The sequence below is a fragment of the Ipomoea nil genome, unplaced genomic scaffold (genome assembly GCF_001879475.1).
Source record: "Ipomoea nil cultivar Tokyo-kokei standard unplaced genomic scaffold, Asagao_1.1 scaffold2805, whole genome shotgun sequence".
NCBI lineage: Eukaryota > Viridiplantae > Streptophyta > Magnoliopsida > Solanales > Convolvulaceae > Ipomoea > Ipomoea nil.
In genome coordinates, this window is record NW_017619233.1 from 1,192,501 (window position 1) to 1,209,592 (window position 17,092).

The 17,092-nt window shown below is 43.6% G+C and overlaps 1 protein-coding gene across 1 annotated transcript in view; it reads left to right on the forward strand.

Moving 5' to 3' along the window:
- LOC109158029 overlaps nucleotides 1-608 on the forward strand; it is a 1,111-nt gene extending 503 nt beyond the window's left edge. Inside the window, exons 2-3 of the mRNA XM_019305849.1 lie at nucleotides 12-284; nucleotides 409-608. Of these exons, the coding sequence (XP_019161394.1) occupies nucleotides 12-284; nucleotides 409-608 (473 nt within the window). The remainder of the gene's footprint in view (nucleotides 1-11; nucleotides 285-408) is intronic.
- Nucleotides 609-17,092: the final 16,484 nt, after the last annotated feature.

Genomic DNA, 17,092 nt, shown 5'->3' on the forward strand with positions numbered 1-17,092 from the left:
AACTCAACTAGGCGAGGATTACAGTTCCATCATATCGGCCATCCGCATTCGTGAGAAGCCTCTTTCTTTTGGCGAGTTGGCAGATGTGCTGACTGACCATGAACGCCAATTGATAGACGCAGATGCTTTGCGTCAGTCCTTTAATACTACTAATGTTACTCAACGCACCTTATCACCTCCGCGGCGCAACCACCAGTCCAACACTAACCGGAGGGCCCGCAACAATAACAATCATTATGGCTCCAATCGGCAACAAGGGGAACACAATAGCTCAGGTATCGTCTGTAAGTTTTGTTATCTTACGGGTCATGAAACAAGGGTGTGTCGCAAGCTAGCCCGATTTTTAAAGGAGCATGATGTTCTTCCTGTGCAATCCTCCAACATGGTATATCAAAAATTTCTTTTCAGTTCATCACATGGCTGAGAATTCTCAGTATTCTCCCATGGATGAAACTCTATCAATTTCAACCACCACCACCACTTCCGCCACTCACATCGATATAGAAAATCCATATTACCTTCATTCTTCCGATGGCACAAGAACCTCCCTCTTCGGCATACTTCTCGTATGCACTGACGATGACGATGGCTTTAAGAGGCAAAAATAAATTTTGTTTTGTTGACAGAACTCTAGCTATGCCTGATACTTCCCACCCTGATCATGCAAGATGACAAAGGGTAAATAATATTGTTATGTTATGGATTCTTAATTCTATTCATCCATCCCTTGCCCATACTGTTCTGTATGCTCCGGACGATGCTACTGTTTGGTCCGATTTAAAAGATCATTTCTTTACAACAAACGGACCCCAAATCTTTGAGCTTGAGTGGCACATCGCAATGTTACGCCAAAATGATACCTCTATAACCGCTTACCATACCATGTTATGCAGCCTCTAGGATGAATTAAATCTCTTAGATCCTCCTCCTAAATGCTCATGTTATACTCGTACGGCTTATGCCACTCAAACAAAATGCAGACATTTATTTCAATGTTTGATGGGTCTAAGAGAGACATTGCATATTCACAAGCACGCAGTCAACTTCTTCTCAATTCTGTATTGCCAACCGTCAAAGGTGCCTATGCCTTGCTACTTCAAGATGAGAAACAATGCACAATGGACCACTTTGGGACATCAACAGATGTTGCTGCTCTCCAGGCTGCAGCGCAAAACTCCAATATGCCAGTAAACTTTCAGCAAGACTTTCAGCCTCTTACTGGTACATCTTTCACTTCGCCAATGCCAAATAATTTCCAAACAGCAGTGATTCCTCAACAAGTTGCAACAAAGTCTACTAGTCAGCAACCTCCTTTTCATATGGTGCCAACCAGTAGCCATGCAAACACTGCCACTCAACCTCGTTTTAGCAATAACCGCTCTAAACCGAGATGTACTCACTGTGGCATTCTTGGTCACACCCGACAGGTTTGCTACAAGCTCCGTGGATATCCTCCTGGTCACAAGTACTTCAAAAATACTGCTGGAAACCCTCCAAATGTGCCACCGTCTCTATCAAGTTCTTCAGAACCAATTGCTTTCGAAACTATCCAACAGTTGCTTAGATTGCTTCGAGAGGTAAAAGTGCCGAAGGCCAATCTTGTTGGTAAGTCTCATGCTTTAACGTCCACATTTGAGTATTCTAATACATGAGTTATTATTGATACTGGTGCCACCGATCATGTTTGGTTTAATATTTCCCCTTCTATTAATTGCACGATTATCTCCTTTCATACGTTTACTTGACACATTATATGATCCCAATTTTAAATTTAATTTATTGTCGGTACAAAAATTGGCCAAGGACTCAAATTGTACCGTTTCATTTTTTTCTGACCATTGTGATTTTCATGACCTTTCAACGAAGAAGGAGATTTGTCGGGGCTATGAACGCAACAACCTATACTTTTTCCATCCCCCTTCATCAGCTGCATTAATCTCTACTACACCTGCCACTTGGCACTCTAGATATGGTCACCCATCACATAGTGTTTTTAAGCATTTATCTTCTATATTAAATTGTTCTTACTTTCATGAACTTTGTGATATTTGTCATATGTCCAAACAAACGCGTTTACCATTTTCTATTAGCCGTAGTTCTACTAATGCATGCTTTGAATTTATTCATGTTGATGTTTGGGGTAAGTATTCTACTCCCACCCGTAATGGTCACCATTATTTCTTGACCATTGTCGATGATTATTCTCGTACTACTTGGACTTATTTGATGAAATACAAATCTGATGCTTATCTCTTGTTTATTTCTTGGCTTATGTTAAAAATCATTTCAATACTTGTGTTAAGACCTTTCGTTCTGATAATGGTTCTGAATTCACCCAAATTGCTTTTCAAAATTTACTGCTTAAACATGGTATTTTACAATAGTTTAGTTGTCCTGGCACACCTCAACAAAATGGGGTGGTAGAACGCAAGCACCGCCACCTCCTAAATGTGGCGTGTGCTCTGCGCTTTCAAGCTCGGTTCCCTTTGCGTTTCTAGGGCGACTGTGTTTTAACTGCCACTTATCTTATCAATCGAACGCCTACCCCTATTTTAGACAATAAAAGTCCTTACGAATTATTAATTGGTCATGCTCCTGATTTTCATCACTTACGCATTTTTGGTTATTTTTGTTATGCTTCTGTTGTACATCATTCTGACAAATTTGCGTCTAGGGCCAGAGCTGCATTTTCCTTGGCTATCTATAAGGACACAAAGCATATCGATTATATGATATTGTTTCTAACAAAATTTTTTTTAGTCGTGATGTTGTTTTCCATGAAACTATTTTTCCTTCAAAACTAATGACCCCACTTTAGAATCCACTACTCCCCTTCCCACATTACCTTTACCTATCACTCTTAATGAGGATAACGAACAACCTGTTGCTATATTCAAACCACCATATGAAATTCCATCCACTCCTTGCCCACCTCCCATACCCCCACCACTATTCTCTACCACGTAACAACAATTCAATCCTTCCCTTGCCCCTCGCCGATCTCAAAGACAATCCAAACCACCTGCATATCTCTCTAATTACCAATGTCACATAGCCACCTCCACCCACTCATGACTCACCTACATACCCCATTTCCCATTTTCTTAATTCCCAATCATACTCATTGCAACACTCGCATTTTATAAACAACATCACCGAAGAAATTGAACCCACTTCCTACACTGACGCTTGCAAATATCTAAAATGGAAACAAGCAATGGAGGCTGAAATTCAAGCTCTTGAACATAATAACACTTGGTCTCTCACTCATCTTCCTCTCGGTAAAACTGCCATCGGCTGTAAGTGGGTCTATCGCATCAAGTACAATGCTGATGGGTCTGTTGAACGCTATAAAGCTAGGCTTGTCGCAAAAGGGTATTCCCAACTTGACGGTTTTGACTTTACTGGAGTCTTTGCCCCGGTTACCAATGTAACACCCCGTGTTACGACCCCTGAAACCAATTAATCCTTTAATCAATTACCCAAAAGAAAGAATTAAATTACAGAAATTAATTAGGAAAAAGCCCACCATAGTCCGTGGGCCCCCATCTCTAAACCCAACCCCTAGTCCTAGAAGGATTAGATCCTAAAATAAGACCCTTAGATATATAAATAGGGAACCTAGAGGGCACCTAGAACCCCCCACAAGAATAACGCCCCACCACCCCAAAAGAGCTCCAAGAATCCCCTTAGAAGAAATCAAGAAAGCAAGAAAGCTTAAAGAAAGACCCTTCATAGCCAAGGAATTAATTAAGGCTAAGAGGTAACCCATGTCTCAACAAAACCTATTTTTATAGCTATGATTTCCCCATATTATCGTGTATTGATGATTTGTGATATTATTATTGATGATTGATGGGATAATTCCATGGGTGATCTTGATATTGGGAGATTCTTGATAATTATGGTGTTCTTGATGATCATGTGGAGTTCTTGATGTTTATATGTCGTTCTTGATAATTGTATGGCATTCTTGATGCTTATGTGTTATTTATACCGAATCTTGTAATTAGAAGACGAATCGTATTCTTGTTGGTATAAAAGTGATTAGAACCCTAGGTTGTATCGTATGATATTAGTCTTGGTGTATCGGGTGGGGAAATCGCATGTTTGGGTGTCGATTATGTTTAGAAAAGCATGATAGGTTATGTGCCGTACGTTTCTCGTATTTGATCCGTTAACTGTCTACGTGTTGATCGTTAATTGCGTTGTAAAGTGTCTAAGCATGGTTTCGGGTTCCACAATGGTTCCCGGGGCGTTTTGTGTATAAAGAGTCAGTGGGGGGTAGGGGACCCCGCCACCTACCCGCGGCCAGAAGGGACGTCTCCGGCAGCGGGCAGCCGGCGGGCGGGCAGCTGCCGGCCGGCGACCCGCTGCCCGGAACAGTGCTTACCGGCGGGTGGCCCCCCACCCACCGGCTACCCGCTAGAAATCTCCCCCATTCGGGACCCCGGCTTCCCCGTTTGATGTTTCCCCGATCCCCGTGGTGTCCCAACGGACTCCGTTCATCGTACCGTGTCTAGTTTGATGTTTCGGGTACCGTTCGTAGGTTATGAGTCTTATATATTGCATGCTAGTTGAATTGGTATCCCGTTGACCTAGGTGGAAGAAGTATGAACCCCTTAGGACCATTCTTAGTATGTGAAGGATCACGCATTGGTTTTGTTATACGCTTTCTCCCCTTCCCAATGTGTTAATGTGGGTTGCATGTGCTTGCTATGTGTTATGTATGCATGACACCCCAATTCGGTTGCGATCGGATTGGTTATTCCTGAGCTGCGGTTCAGAAGCTGGCTGCGGTCAGATTTACACTCTTGCGCTGCGGTCCACCGTTTGGTTGCGATCAAACGTTTCTACATGAGCTGCGGTTCATACTTTCCTGGCTGCGGTCAGATGACATACTCTTGGGCTGCGGTCCACTGTTTGGTTGCGATCAAACTATGATGAGCTGCGGTTCATCGGTCGGTTGCGATCGACCCCTCCATGTTGCGATACGGGGCAGGGTGATGCGGGGCCGTGTCAAAGCTATATGCGCTGACCCTCATGTATGGGCATGCGATTGGTCCTGTGGCGCCAACAAAGTGTGCTATGTGATGAGATATGGATGAGTTATGAGTATCTTGGGGGATGGGACTATGGGATTTATGCTGGGGATTGTTTATGTTGGATTATGTTTATTAATTGTGCTCAGCTTTATCTGTCTTGCCTGTTGTGGATTGTATACGCTTGTTATAACTGTTGTTTGTGTCTAGCCTTATCTATCGAGTCATTCCCGGTTTTAAAAGCTAGAGTTCGTAGAATATATATTCATGCTCAAAATGGTTTTCGTATATCTATATATATATCTCTATATGTATTGTATTTCAACGCGTTGGAGTGGGTTACCAGCATCTCTCGCTGAATAGATATATTTGGCTTTCAGGCACAGAAGAATAAGTCACTGGAGCGCGCTAGAAATTGGAGCGTAGAAGTAGATAGTTTCCCTTTCGGCCTGCGTGCCATGCTTATGCATTTACATTATCAAGGATATTAGTTAGTTAGCCTGTGCATCTGAGTTCTCTGGCTCAGGTGTGGCATAGCACCCCGTACTCTTGTATTACGTTTTGGGATTTAATGAGATTCCACCTTTATTTTATAAGTTTTAAATGTCTTGAAATTTCGGGGTGTTACAGTTGGTATCAGAGCCTAAGTTGACCCTAGGATAAGACTCTTAAGATCAGACCTTAGGACATTAAGCTTAAACTCTAGGTACTTAGGAACATAGGATTTAGGAATCTTAGGACGCGCGGTGAGATTGTGAAACCTACACATAACCCTCCTCACTTTATCCCTCTCTAACTTAAAGAAACCCCCCCCTTCACTTATTGCATCAAGGTAAGGACGCAAAATAACATCGACCTATGAACACCAGGATGGCGTCGAAAAGAAGACAGGTAGGAACACCGGAACTCCCCACTCAGGAATTCCTGACTCAGAATCTGCAACGCCTGGCCCAAATTGCCCAGGCACTAAGTACTACCGTTTCCCAGCCTTCACCAACAAACGAGAACTTGGAGATCCACCACCAAGTCTCGACACACCAACCACCCACCCTCTCGGGGAACGAAGACCCCACGACCCTCGAGGAGTGGATCAGGACTTTCGAGAAGATATTCAGGGCAACTAAATGCCCCGAAGGACACCAAGTAAGAATGGCCTCCTTCTACTTCAGACACGAGGCCGACACCTGGTGGGCTCACGAAGGACCCACCTGCGAACAAGACCCCGGATTCAACTGGGAAGCCCTAAAAACGCGGCTACGAGAACAATTCTATCCCAACCATCTAAGAGCCACCATATACGAAAAATTCCTCCACCTAAGACAAGGTGCAACCTCGATCACGGAATACTACCAACAATTCCACCGACTGGCTCGCCTCATCCCCGAGCTAGTACCCACCGAGAGGACCAGAATCGAAAGGTTCATAACAGGCCTCGACCCCGAATATCAAAAAGCCCTGGCCACACAAGAGCCAGGAACCCTCGGGGAGGCCTATGCCAAGGCATCCCAACTACAACAAGTGCCAAACCAACCCCGGGAAACACGTCTGGGGTACAAAAGGAAATCTGAAGGAAATCACGTAAACTCCACCCGCGGCCCTAAAAACCCCAGGGCCGCCTCACCACGCCAAGTCACGGCGACAACCATTCAAGGAAGAATCCTTACTCTAAGCAAAGCCAAAATTGGGGATAGCAACATAGTCTCCGGAACCTTCCAAGTACACGCCACCCCCGCCACAGTATTGTTTGACTCAGGGCTACCAACTCGTTTATAGCAACCGAGTTTGCCACTCAGCTCGGCCTCAACTCCAGCACCAAGGTCCGACTTCAGGTCAAGGTGGCCTCAGGCGAAATCCTAGAATGCGACCGCATGTACGAAAATATAATGATCACCATACAAGGGGTGGAATTTCCCAGCAACTTAATCCGATTCAAACTGGATGGGGTACAGGTGATCTTGGGCATGGATTGGCTAGGGAAATACCAAGCACAAATCCTATGCGGAGAACAAAAAGTGGTCCTACGGGGGCCAAGCGGTAAGAGGGTGTCATACCGTGGGACCCACCGGGAGGCCGGGATCAGAATGGTGAACATGATAAAAATGAAGAAATACCTAAACAAGGGAAGCGAGGCCTTCCTATGTTCGGTCGAGGACCTCAGCACCAAAACCCCCGAACCACAAACCATTCCAGTGGTAAACGAATTCACCGACGTCTTCCCCGACGAAATCCCCGGGGCACCCCCAGCCAGAGAAGTCGAGTTCACCATAGATCTCGTACCGGGCGCTGCCCCGATTTCTAAACCACCCTACCGGTTAGCACCAAAAGAAATGAAGGAACTGAAGACACAACTGCAGGAATTGCTAGACAAGGGCTACATCCGTCCTAGCACCTCCCCATGGGGAGCGCCAGTGTTGTTTGTTAAAAAGAAGGATGGGAGCATGCGCCTATGCATCGACTACAGGGAACTTAACCAAGTCACAATAAAGGATAAGTATCTCCTTCCCCGAATCGACGACTTGTTCGACCAACTTAAAGGGGTAGGGGTATTTTCGAAGATTGATCTAAGATCCGGGTATCACCAAATACAAGTGGCCAAACCGGACATTCAGAAAATAGCCTTCCGGACACGTTACGGCCACTATGAATTCACCGTAATGCCCTTCGGACTCACCAACGCGCCTGCCATATTCATGGACCTCATGAACCGAGTATTCCAACCCCACTTGGATGACTTCGTCATTGTATTCATTGACGACATCCTAGTCTATTCCCGAAACAAGGAAGAACATGCAAGACACCTCCGCATAACCCTGCAGACTCTAAGAGAGCACCAACTATACGCCAAGTTCTCTAAATGCGAATTCTGGAAAGACAGTGTGGCCTTCTTGGGTCACGTGATAGCCAAGGAAGGAATTAAGGTGGACCCCGCCAAAATCCCTGCCGTTAAGGAATGGACCACACCGAGCTCACTCTCAGAAGTCCGAAGCTTCCTAGGCTTGGCCGGCTACTACAGGAGGTTTGTACCCGACTTCACCAAGATAACCCAACCCCTCAACAAACTAATGAAAAAGGAAACTCCCTTCCGATGGGACAACGACTGCATCTCAGCCTTTCGAGAATTGAAGGATAAGTTAACCACGGCACCCGTACTCGCCATTCCCTCTGGGGAGGAAGGATTCGAGGTCTTCAGTGACGCATCCAAGAAGGGGTTGGGGTGCGTGCTAATGCAAAAAGGCCGAGTAATAGCCTACGCATCCAGGCAGCTCAAAACCCACGAAGAGAACTACCCCACCCACAACCTCGAACTAGCCGCTATCGTGTTCGCACTAAAAATTTGGAGGCATTACTTATATGGGGTGCAATGCAAGATCTACACGGACCATAAGAGCCTAAAGTACATCTTCACCCAGAAAGACCTAAACATGAGACAACGGAGGTGGTTAGAACTCATAAAGGACTACGACCTGGACATCCAATACCACGAGGGGAAAGCTAACGTTGTGGCGGATGCCCTAAGCAGAAAGGCTAACCACTCCCTCAACACCACCTGGGTCCTACCGGACCAACTGTACAGGGACTTCCAAAGACTGAATTTGGAAATAATAAAGCAAGACCAAACCCACCCCGACGCCCACTTGTTCAACACACAAGTCATACCTACACTCTTCGAGGAAATCAAAATAGGGCAACAGCAGGATCCGGAACTAGATAAGATCCGCCTCGACCTAACCCAGGGGAAGGAAGGACCCTTCAAAATACACGAAGACGGCAGTCTCCGTTACCAAGGTAGGTGGTGCGTGCCCTCAACGCACCCCCACTTGAAACAACAAATCTTGGAGGAAGGACACAACTCCCCATACTCAGTTCACCCAGGGGGTGACAAGCTATACCAAGATGTGAAAAGGTCGTTCTGGTGGCCCAACATGAAAAAGGAAATCGCGGATTTCGTGGCCAAGTGTCTGAATTGCCAAAGGGTGAAGGCCAAACGATGTAAACCCAAGGGACTCGTACAACCCCTCGAGATACCACAAGGAAAGTGGGATTCCATATCCATGGACTTCGTCGGAGGACTACCCCCAACAAAAATCGGCAAGGATAAGATTTGGGTCATAGTGGACCGACTAACCAAAACGGCGCGATTCATCGCCATGAAGGAAACGTGGGCAATGACGCAACTAGCCCAAGCCTACTTGAGCCAGGTAGTGAAGTATCACGGAGTCCCCCGAAACATCGTATCCGATAGAGACTCCAGGTTCCTCTCACAATTCTGGAAATCACTGCAATTAGCCTTGGGGACACAACTAAAGCTAAGCACTGCCTTCCACCCCACCACGGACAGCCAAACCGAAAGGACCATTCAGACTCTCGAAGACATGCTAAGAGCCTGCGTATTAGACTTTCAAGGGACATGGGAGGAACACCTAGACCTTATTGAATTCTCATACAACAACAGCTACCACGCGAGCATTCGTATGGAACCCTACGAAGCTCTATACGGACAAAAATGTAGAACCCCCTTATGTTGGGAAGACATGGTCGACCCAATAACACTAGGGCCCCAACACCTACAAGATACCATCACCAAGGTCAAGCACATCCGGGAAAGGATGAAGGCCGCCCAAGACCGCCAGAAGTCCTATGCCGATCTAAAGAGGAAACAAGCCGAGTTCAACACCGGGGACAAGGTCTGGTTGAGAATCTCGCCCACACGATGGGTGATGAGATTCGGAAGGAAAGGAAAGCTCAGCCCTCGATTTATCGGCCCCTATGAAATCATAGAAAAAGTCGGGAACCTAGCCTATCGCCTCGCTCTACCCGTTGAACTAGAACGAGTACACAACGTATTCCACATATCCCAGCTAAAGAAATACGTACACGACCCAAGCCACGTGCTTCAACCCGAGGTCGTGAACCTCGACGAGTCACTAGCATACGAAGAAAGACCCGTGAGGATCCTGGACACCAAGACAAGAAACACCCGTCGCCGAGCCATAGAAATGGTGAAAGTCCTCTGGACCAACCATGGGACCGAGGAAGCAACGTGGGAGCTCAAAGACACCATGAGGGAACGCTACCCCGAACTTTTCACACCAGGTAACTAAGAGAAGGTCACACGGCAAAGACCAAGCTTCGGGGACGAAGCTTACCGTTAAGGGGGGGGGGGGGGGAGAGTGTAACACCCCGTGTTACGACCCCTGAAACCAATTAATCCTTTAATCAATTACACAAAAGAAATAATTAAATTACAGAAATTAATTAGGAAAAAGCCCACCATAGTCCGTGGGCCCCCATCTCTAAACCCAACCCCTAGTCCTAGAAGGATTAGATCCTAAAATAAGACCCTTAGATATATAAATAGGGAACCTAGAACCCCCCACCACCCCAAAAGAGCTCCAAGAATCCCCTTAGAAGAAATCAAGAAAGCAAGAAAGCTTAAAGAAAGACCCTTCATAGCCAAGGAATTAATTAAGGCTAAGAGGTAATCCATGTCTCAACAAAACCTATTTTTATAGCTATAATTTCCCCATATTATCGTGTATTGATGATTTGTGATATTATTATTGATGATTAATGGGATAATTCCATGGGTGATCTTGATATTGGGAGATTCTTGATAATTATGGTGTTCTTGATGATCATGTGGAGTTCTTGATGTTTATATGTCGTTCTTGATAATTGTATGGCATTCTTGATGCTTATGTGTTATTTATACCGAATCTTGTAATTAGAAGACGAATCGTATTCTTGTTGGTATAAAAGTGATTAGAACCCTAGGTTGTATCGTATGATATTATTCTTGGTGTATCGGGTGGGGAAATCGCATGTTTGGGTGTCGATTATGTTTAGAAAAGCATGATAGGTTATGTGTCGTACGTTTCTCGTATTTGATCCGTTAACTGTCTACGTGTTGATCGTTAATTGCGTTGTAAAGTGTCTAAGCATGGTTTCGGGTTCCACAATGGTTCCCGGGGCGTTTTGTGTATAAAGAGTCAGTGGGGGGTAGGGGACCCCGCCACCTACCCGCGGCCAGAAGGGACGTCTCCGGCAGCGGGCAGCCGGCGGGCGGGCAGCTGCCGGCCGGCGACCCGCTGCCCGGAACAGTGCTTACCGGCGGGTGGCCCCCCACCCACCGGCTACCCGCTAGAAATCTCCCCCATTCGGGACCCCGGCTTCCCCGTTTGATGTTTCCCCGATCCCTGTGGTGTCCCAACCGACTCCGTTCATCGTGCCGTGTCTAGTTTGATGTTTCGGGTACCGTTCGTAGGTTATGAGTCTTATATATTGCATGCTAGTTGAATTGGTATCCCGTTGACCTAGGTGGAAGAAGTATGAACCCCTTAGGACCATTCTTAGTATGTGAAGGATCACGCATAGGTTTTGTTATATGCTTTCTCCCCTTCCCAATGTGTTAATGTGGGTTGCATGTGCTTGCTATGTGTTATGTGTGCATGACACCCCAATTCGGTTGCGATCGGATTGGTTATTCCTGAGCTGCGGTTTAGAAGCTGGCTACGGTCAGATTTACACTCTTGGGCTGCGGTCCACCGTTTGGTTGCGATCAAACGTTTCTACATGAGCTGCGGTTCATACTTTCCTGGCTGCGGTCAGATGACATACTCTTGGGCTGCGGTCCACTGTTTGGTTGCGATCAAACTATGATCAGCTGCAGTTCATCGGTCGGTTGCGATCGACCCCTCCGTGTTGCGATACGGGGCAGGGTGCTGCGGGGCCGTGTCAGAGTTATATGCACTGACCCTCATGTATGGGCATGCGGTTGGTCCTGTGGCGCCAACAAAGTGTGCTATGTGATGAGATATGGATGAGTTATGAGTATCTTGGGGATGTGACTATGGGATTTATGCTGGGGATTGTTTATGTTGGATTATGTTTATTAATTGTGCTCAGCTTTATCTGTCTTGCCTGTTGTGGATTGTATACGCTTGTTATAACTGTTGCTTGTGTCTAGCCTTATCTGTCGAGTCATTCCCGGTTTTAAAAGTTAGAGTTCGTAGAATATATCTTCATGCTCAAAATGGTTTTCGTATATCTATATATATATCTCTATATGTATTGTATTTCAACGCGTTGGAGTGGGTTACCAGCATCTCTCGCTGAACAGATATATTTGGCTTTCAGGCACAGAAGAATAAGTCACTGGATCGCGCTAGAAATTGGAGCGTAGAAGTAGATAGTTTCCCTTTCGGCCTGCGTGCCATGCTTATGCATTTACATTATCAAGGATATTAGTTAGTTAGCCTGTGCATCTGAGTTCTCTGGCTCAGGTGTGGCATAGCACCTCGTACTCTTGTATTACGTTTTGAGATTTAATGAGATTCCACCTTTATTTTATAAGTTTTAAATGTCTTCAAATTTCGGGGTGTTACAACCAAACTCGTCACTGTTCGAACAGTACTTAGCATTGCTGCGAGAAAGGACTGGGCGACCCATTAACTCGAAGTTTCCAATGTTTTCCTCTACAGAGAACTTCATGAGGAGGTCTACATGAAACTTCTATCCGATTTTAGGCGAAAGGGGGAGACGCGTGTTCGTCATCTACACAAATCCCTTTATGGCCTCAAACAAGCGTCTCGGTCTTGGTTCACCACTTTTGCCAATGCCCTTTTCGAAGCTGGTTTTTCACAATCAAAGGCTGACTATTCAATGTTTACTTACAAACGTGGACACTATTTAACCTTTTTACTTGTTTATGTTGATGACAATGTCATTACAAGAAATGACGAGATGATCGCTAGCCTTTTGGAGCAATACCTTGCTCAAAAATTCAATATGAAAGGCTTAGGCTTAGTGAACTTCTTCCTTGGTATTGAATTTGCTCGCTCTTCTACCGGCATCTTACTAAACCAAAGAAAATATGCACTCGAGATTCTCGCTGACATAGGACTCTCAGCTTGCAAACCATCCCCTACACCACTTGATTTCAATCACAAGCTCAAATTCCAATACTGGTGAACTCATCGCAGACCCTTCCACCTATCGAAGACTTATAGGTCGCCTGCTATACTTGACTGTGACACGTCCGAACATCACATACTCTGTCAACCTCCTATCACAATTTATGTCTACACCTAGAGAACCTCATTGGCAAGCTACTCTTCGCATCGTTCGGTACCTCAAAAACTCACCTGGCCGTGGTATATTACTCTCTGCTAATACTTCCTTGAAATCACACGCTTATTGTGACGCTGACTGGGCTTCCTGCCACACAACTCATCGCTCAACAACTGGATATTCACGAAGAGAATCCCCCCCCCCCCCCAGCATACTTTTACAACAATTTTATCCAAGCTCACACATATGATTTGAGCTTGAAGGGGAGTGTAGAGATTTACTTTACCATATGTAAATATTCTTTCCTAATTCTTTGTGATTTCCTTACCTTTATTTTCTTATTACCGTTGAATAGCTTTGCATATATATGTTTAGGTTCCTTCATTCTTCATCACAATCAATATACAATATATTTTTCCATTCTCAAACATTTTTTTGCCTTAGATTTATTTATTTTTTAACTGTATTCTTTTTGCCAACCGATGTTTATTGGGTGTGTGAGTTACTCAATTGAGTTGTGTTTTCAAATTTTGCTCTGGCAATTAGATATGTTTCGACATCATCAAAAATGGAGAAGTTGTTAGAGACCATTGTACTTAGAATTTGATGATGTTTTTGCCAATCAATCACTTCACAATAGATACAAGGTAAAATGAACAACAACACAAATGTATCCAAATATACAACCTATTTGCTCAATCATCACGAGAGTATGAATACCAAGAAAAGCACAAAGTGCACTATAGTCCACACTTTAAAACGAACATCGTCTTTAATGTTCAAGCATATATATAGGTACGGGGTAAGAAAAGGTGACGGTCAAACAATAATTTCCCTTTCCACACTTTAGAAGTGTGGTATGAGGATGCATGGGGTTTCCACACTTTAAAAGTGTGAATCGGGCATAAACAAATGTAACAATCCAAAATTTCATTTTATAAATCCAGTATTAAGAAATCACAAAGTAGTTTTTTTCACTCCATTAAAATTTTTTGTGATCAATCGGTGTTCGAATAAAATAATTTCGTCGCATTTTAAAATTTATTCGATACCGAAGAAATGAATTCTATTCGAAAATTTCTAAGTTTTCGGGTATTTCGCGTACTAAGATTTAAATCGAGAATTTTATCTGAGTGAGACCCGGAGAATTCAAAAAGGATTTTTGAATAAGTGTTCATCCAAATAGCTTTTGGGAAAATTCACTTTCAACCCCAAAGTAATAAAAGATAGCATTTCTAGCCTATGGTTCATGTTACATGGTGGACCACAAGACATCCAAAATCCCTTCTTGTTTCATCTTTTAGCTTGTGGAATTACCCCTTTGCCCTCAACCAATCATTGTGAATCATCCTAGGGTTTTGAACCCTATATAAACCACCTTATTCCATCTTGATTCCCTGATCTCATTCTTTGCCTCTTCCTCACCATTTTGTCTGCCAAGAACAAGAAGAGAAACAACATCACAGTAAGCTTGTTCATCCTTCATTCCTAGCCTCTTTTCTCTTCTAGTTCCTTTAGTCTTTGAGGTTCTTGGCTAAGGTTATATGGTGTCTTTAGGAAGTATAGGTGGTGAAGGAGGCTCAAGCTAGGTAGGGAGGAAGAAGAGATCCAAGCAAGAAGATTAAACTACAAGAGGTATAACCCCATGGATTCTTCTTTAAATTTTGGCTCTGTGAAGCCTTAGTTATGAATATAAATGAGTAGAAACTGAGTTTTTGATGTGTTCATGCTTGGAAGTGATATAGTATGTGGTTGTGAGTTGTTGATATTGTTTTAGACTTATTTGGATGAGTTTTTGCAGGAGAAATATCATCTGGTGCACAACACAGTGTGCACCAGATCAGAGGGGCGGCCCTAGCTGCGGCCCATCAGAAGGGCCGCCGACTAGAGCTGTGGTGGCACGGGACTAGGGCACGGCCTTAGAGGAGGGCCGTTGCCTAGCCCCGGTGCTTTAACGGGGCTCATGGGGTGGACCATGAGGAGTCCCGCCCCAGGTCCCTGAGTTTGATCTGTGAAGGATTTTGTGCAGTGGCCGGGCCCTTGTGGCTCAGCTACGTGTCGTTTCGGACCGAGTGTTACGGGCCCTTGTGGCTCGGCTTTTCGTGATCGTCTCGACGCACGTTTTGGCTTTGATTTCGTTAAATTTGGATTAAAAATGAGTAAAATGTGATGGATTTATTGAAGAATTTCCACACAGTGCATATTTGCTTAGTTCTCTGTATATGAAGAATGCTTGGCTTTGTAAATCTGATGTTATTTTATTGAGTAGAGAAGCATGATCATTTGAGAATACAATTTATTATGAAAGCATGACTAGATTGTGATAATTGATCAATGAGAAACGAAGCATATTTTGTTGAGTGAATTATATAGAAATTGCTATGTTGCAAACCGAGCATGATGATTTATTCTTGAATACTTCATGTTAGTTTATACATGATTTAGAAGCATGTTATAGAGCATTTTGACATTTCACATGAGTCATATTTCAAAAATGCATAAGGGGCCAACGTGAGCCCAAGAATACTTTCAAAAACCATAAGCATGTGGTATATTATTCTTTGATGCATTGAGAAGTAGTAGAATTGTTGCATGCATGAGATTGATGTATGAGAGATATATTTATTTATTATCTATATCGGTGAGATTTTGGAGGATACCATTTAGACTATGTTCCTCTCGGGAGATATTTATGGACATTGCGGTCTCAGTATATGTAATGCGGCTTATTCCCATGTTACGAGGTTGGAAACTTCCCGCCAGGCTTGGAATCCTGGTTAGGGGGTGTGCACACTAATAGTTCGATACCTGATTCCACAGAGTTTGAACCACGAGATCGGTTCCGTAGACGGTAGGAGATATTGGGTCGAAATTATGCTGTTCCCGATGGGGTAATTCACACTTCTGTGAAACTCTAAGCCGTCTACGAGTATAAGAGAAAGAAAGAGAGTCAACAGAGACTCAAGAAAGAGAGTCAATAGAGACTCAAGAAAGAGAGTCAGTAAAGACTCGAGAGAAAGAAAGAGAGTCAAGAGAGACTCGAGAAAGTAACAAAGAGACCTCCACAGAAAGTACTCTAATTTATAAAAGAGTGTATGAGTATATTATTGCACTAGATTGCATATGAGTATGAGTATATTGTTGCACTAGATTGCATAAGAGTATGATTATTATTGCACTAGATTGCATATGAGTATGAGTATATTGTTGCACTAGATTGCATAAGAGTATGATTATATTATTGCACTAGATTGCATATGAGTATGAGTATATTGTTGCACTAGATTGCATAAGAGTATGATTATATTATTGCACTAGATTGCATATGAGTATGAGTATATTGTTGCACTAGATTGCATAAGAGTATGATTATATTATTGCACTAGATTGCATATGAGTATGAGTATATTATTGCACTAGATTGCATATGAGTATGAGTATATTGTTGCATTAGATTGCATAAGAGTATGATTATATAATTGCACGAGATTGCATATGAGTACGAATATATTATTGCATTAGATTGCATAAGAAGTATGATCATAATGTTATACGTGATTGCATGCGAATAGAGCATCGTAAGAGATTGCATAACGAGAAGTTTGACTTAAGATATTTCTTTGAGCATGATTATCATGTTGTATTAGAAGCTCTACTTATCAAGTAATGTGATAAGAATGTGAAAGCATGTAAACACCTGTTATATGGTCTTTTAACATGATTAAATTTGTAAGCATGAGTTGCTTGTTTAGTTATCTGAGAAGTTTATAAGCTGTTGAATCTATGTGAACAGTCTTGTACATACATGAGCATGCCAGTTGATATTATAGGGTGCAAGCATCTAGAAAGAATGTGATAAATCTTAAGATGATTTGAGATTAGCTTATTGCTATAAAGATATCAAATGTTTTCAATGTATATGCTAGAATGCTTTACAGGGTTGAGTGTGGTTATACTTAGCTTCGTGCTAAAGGGTGTTT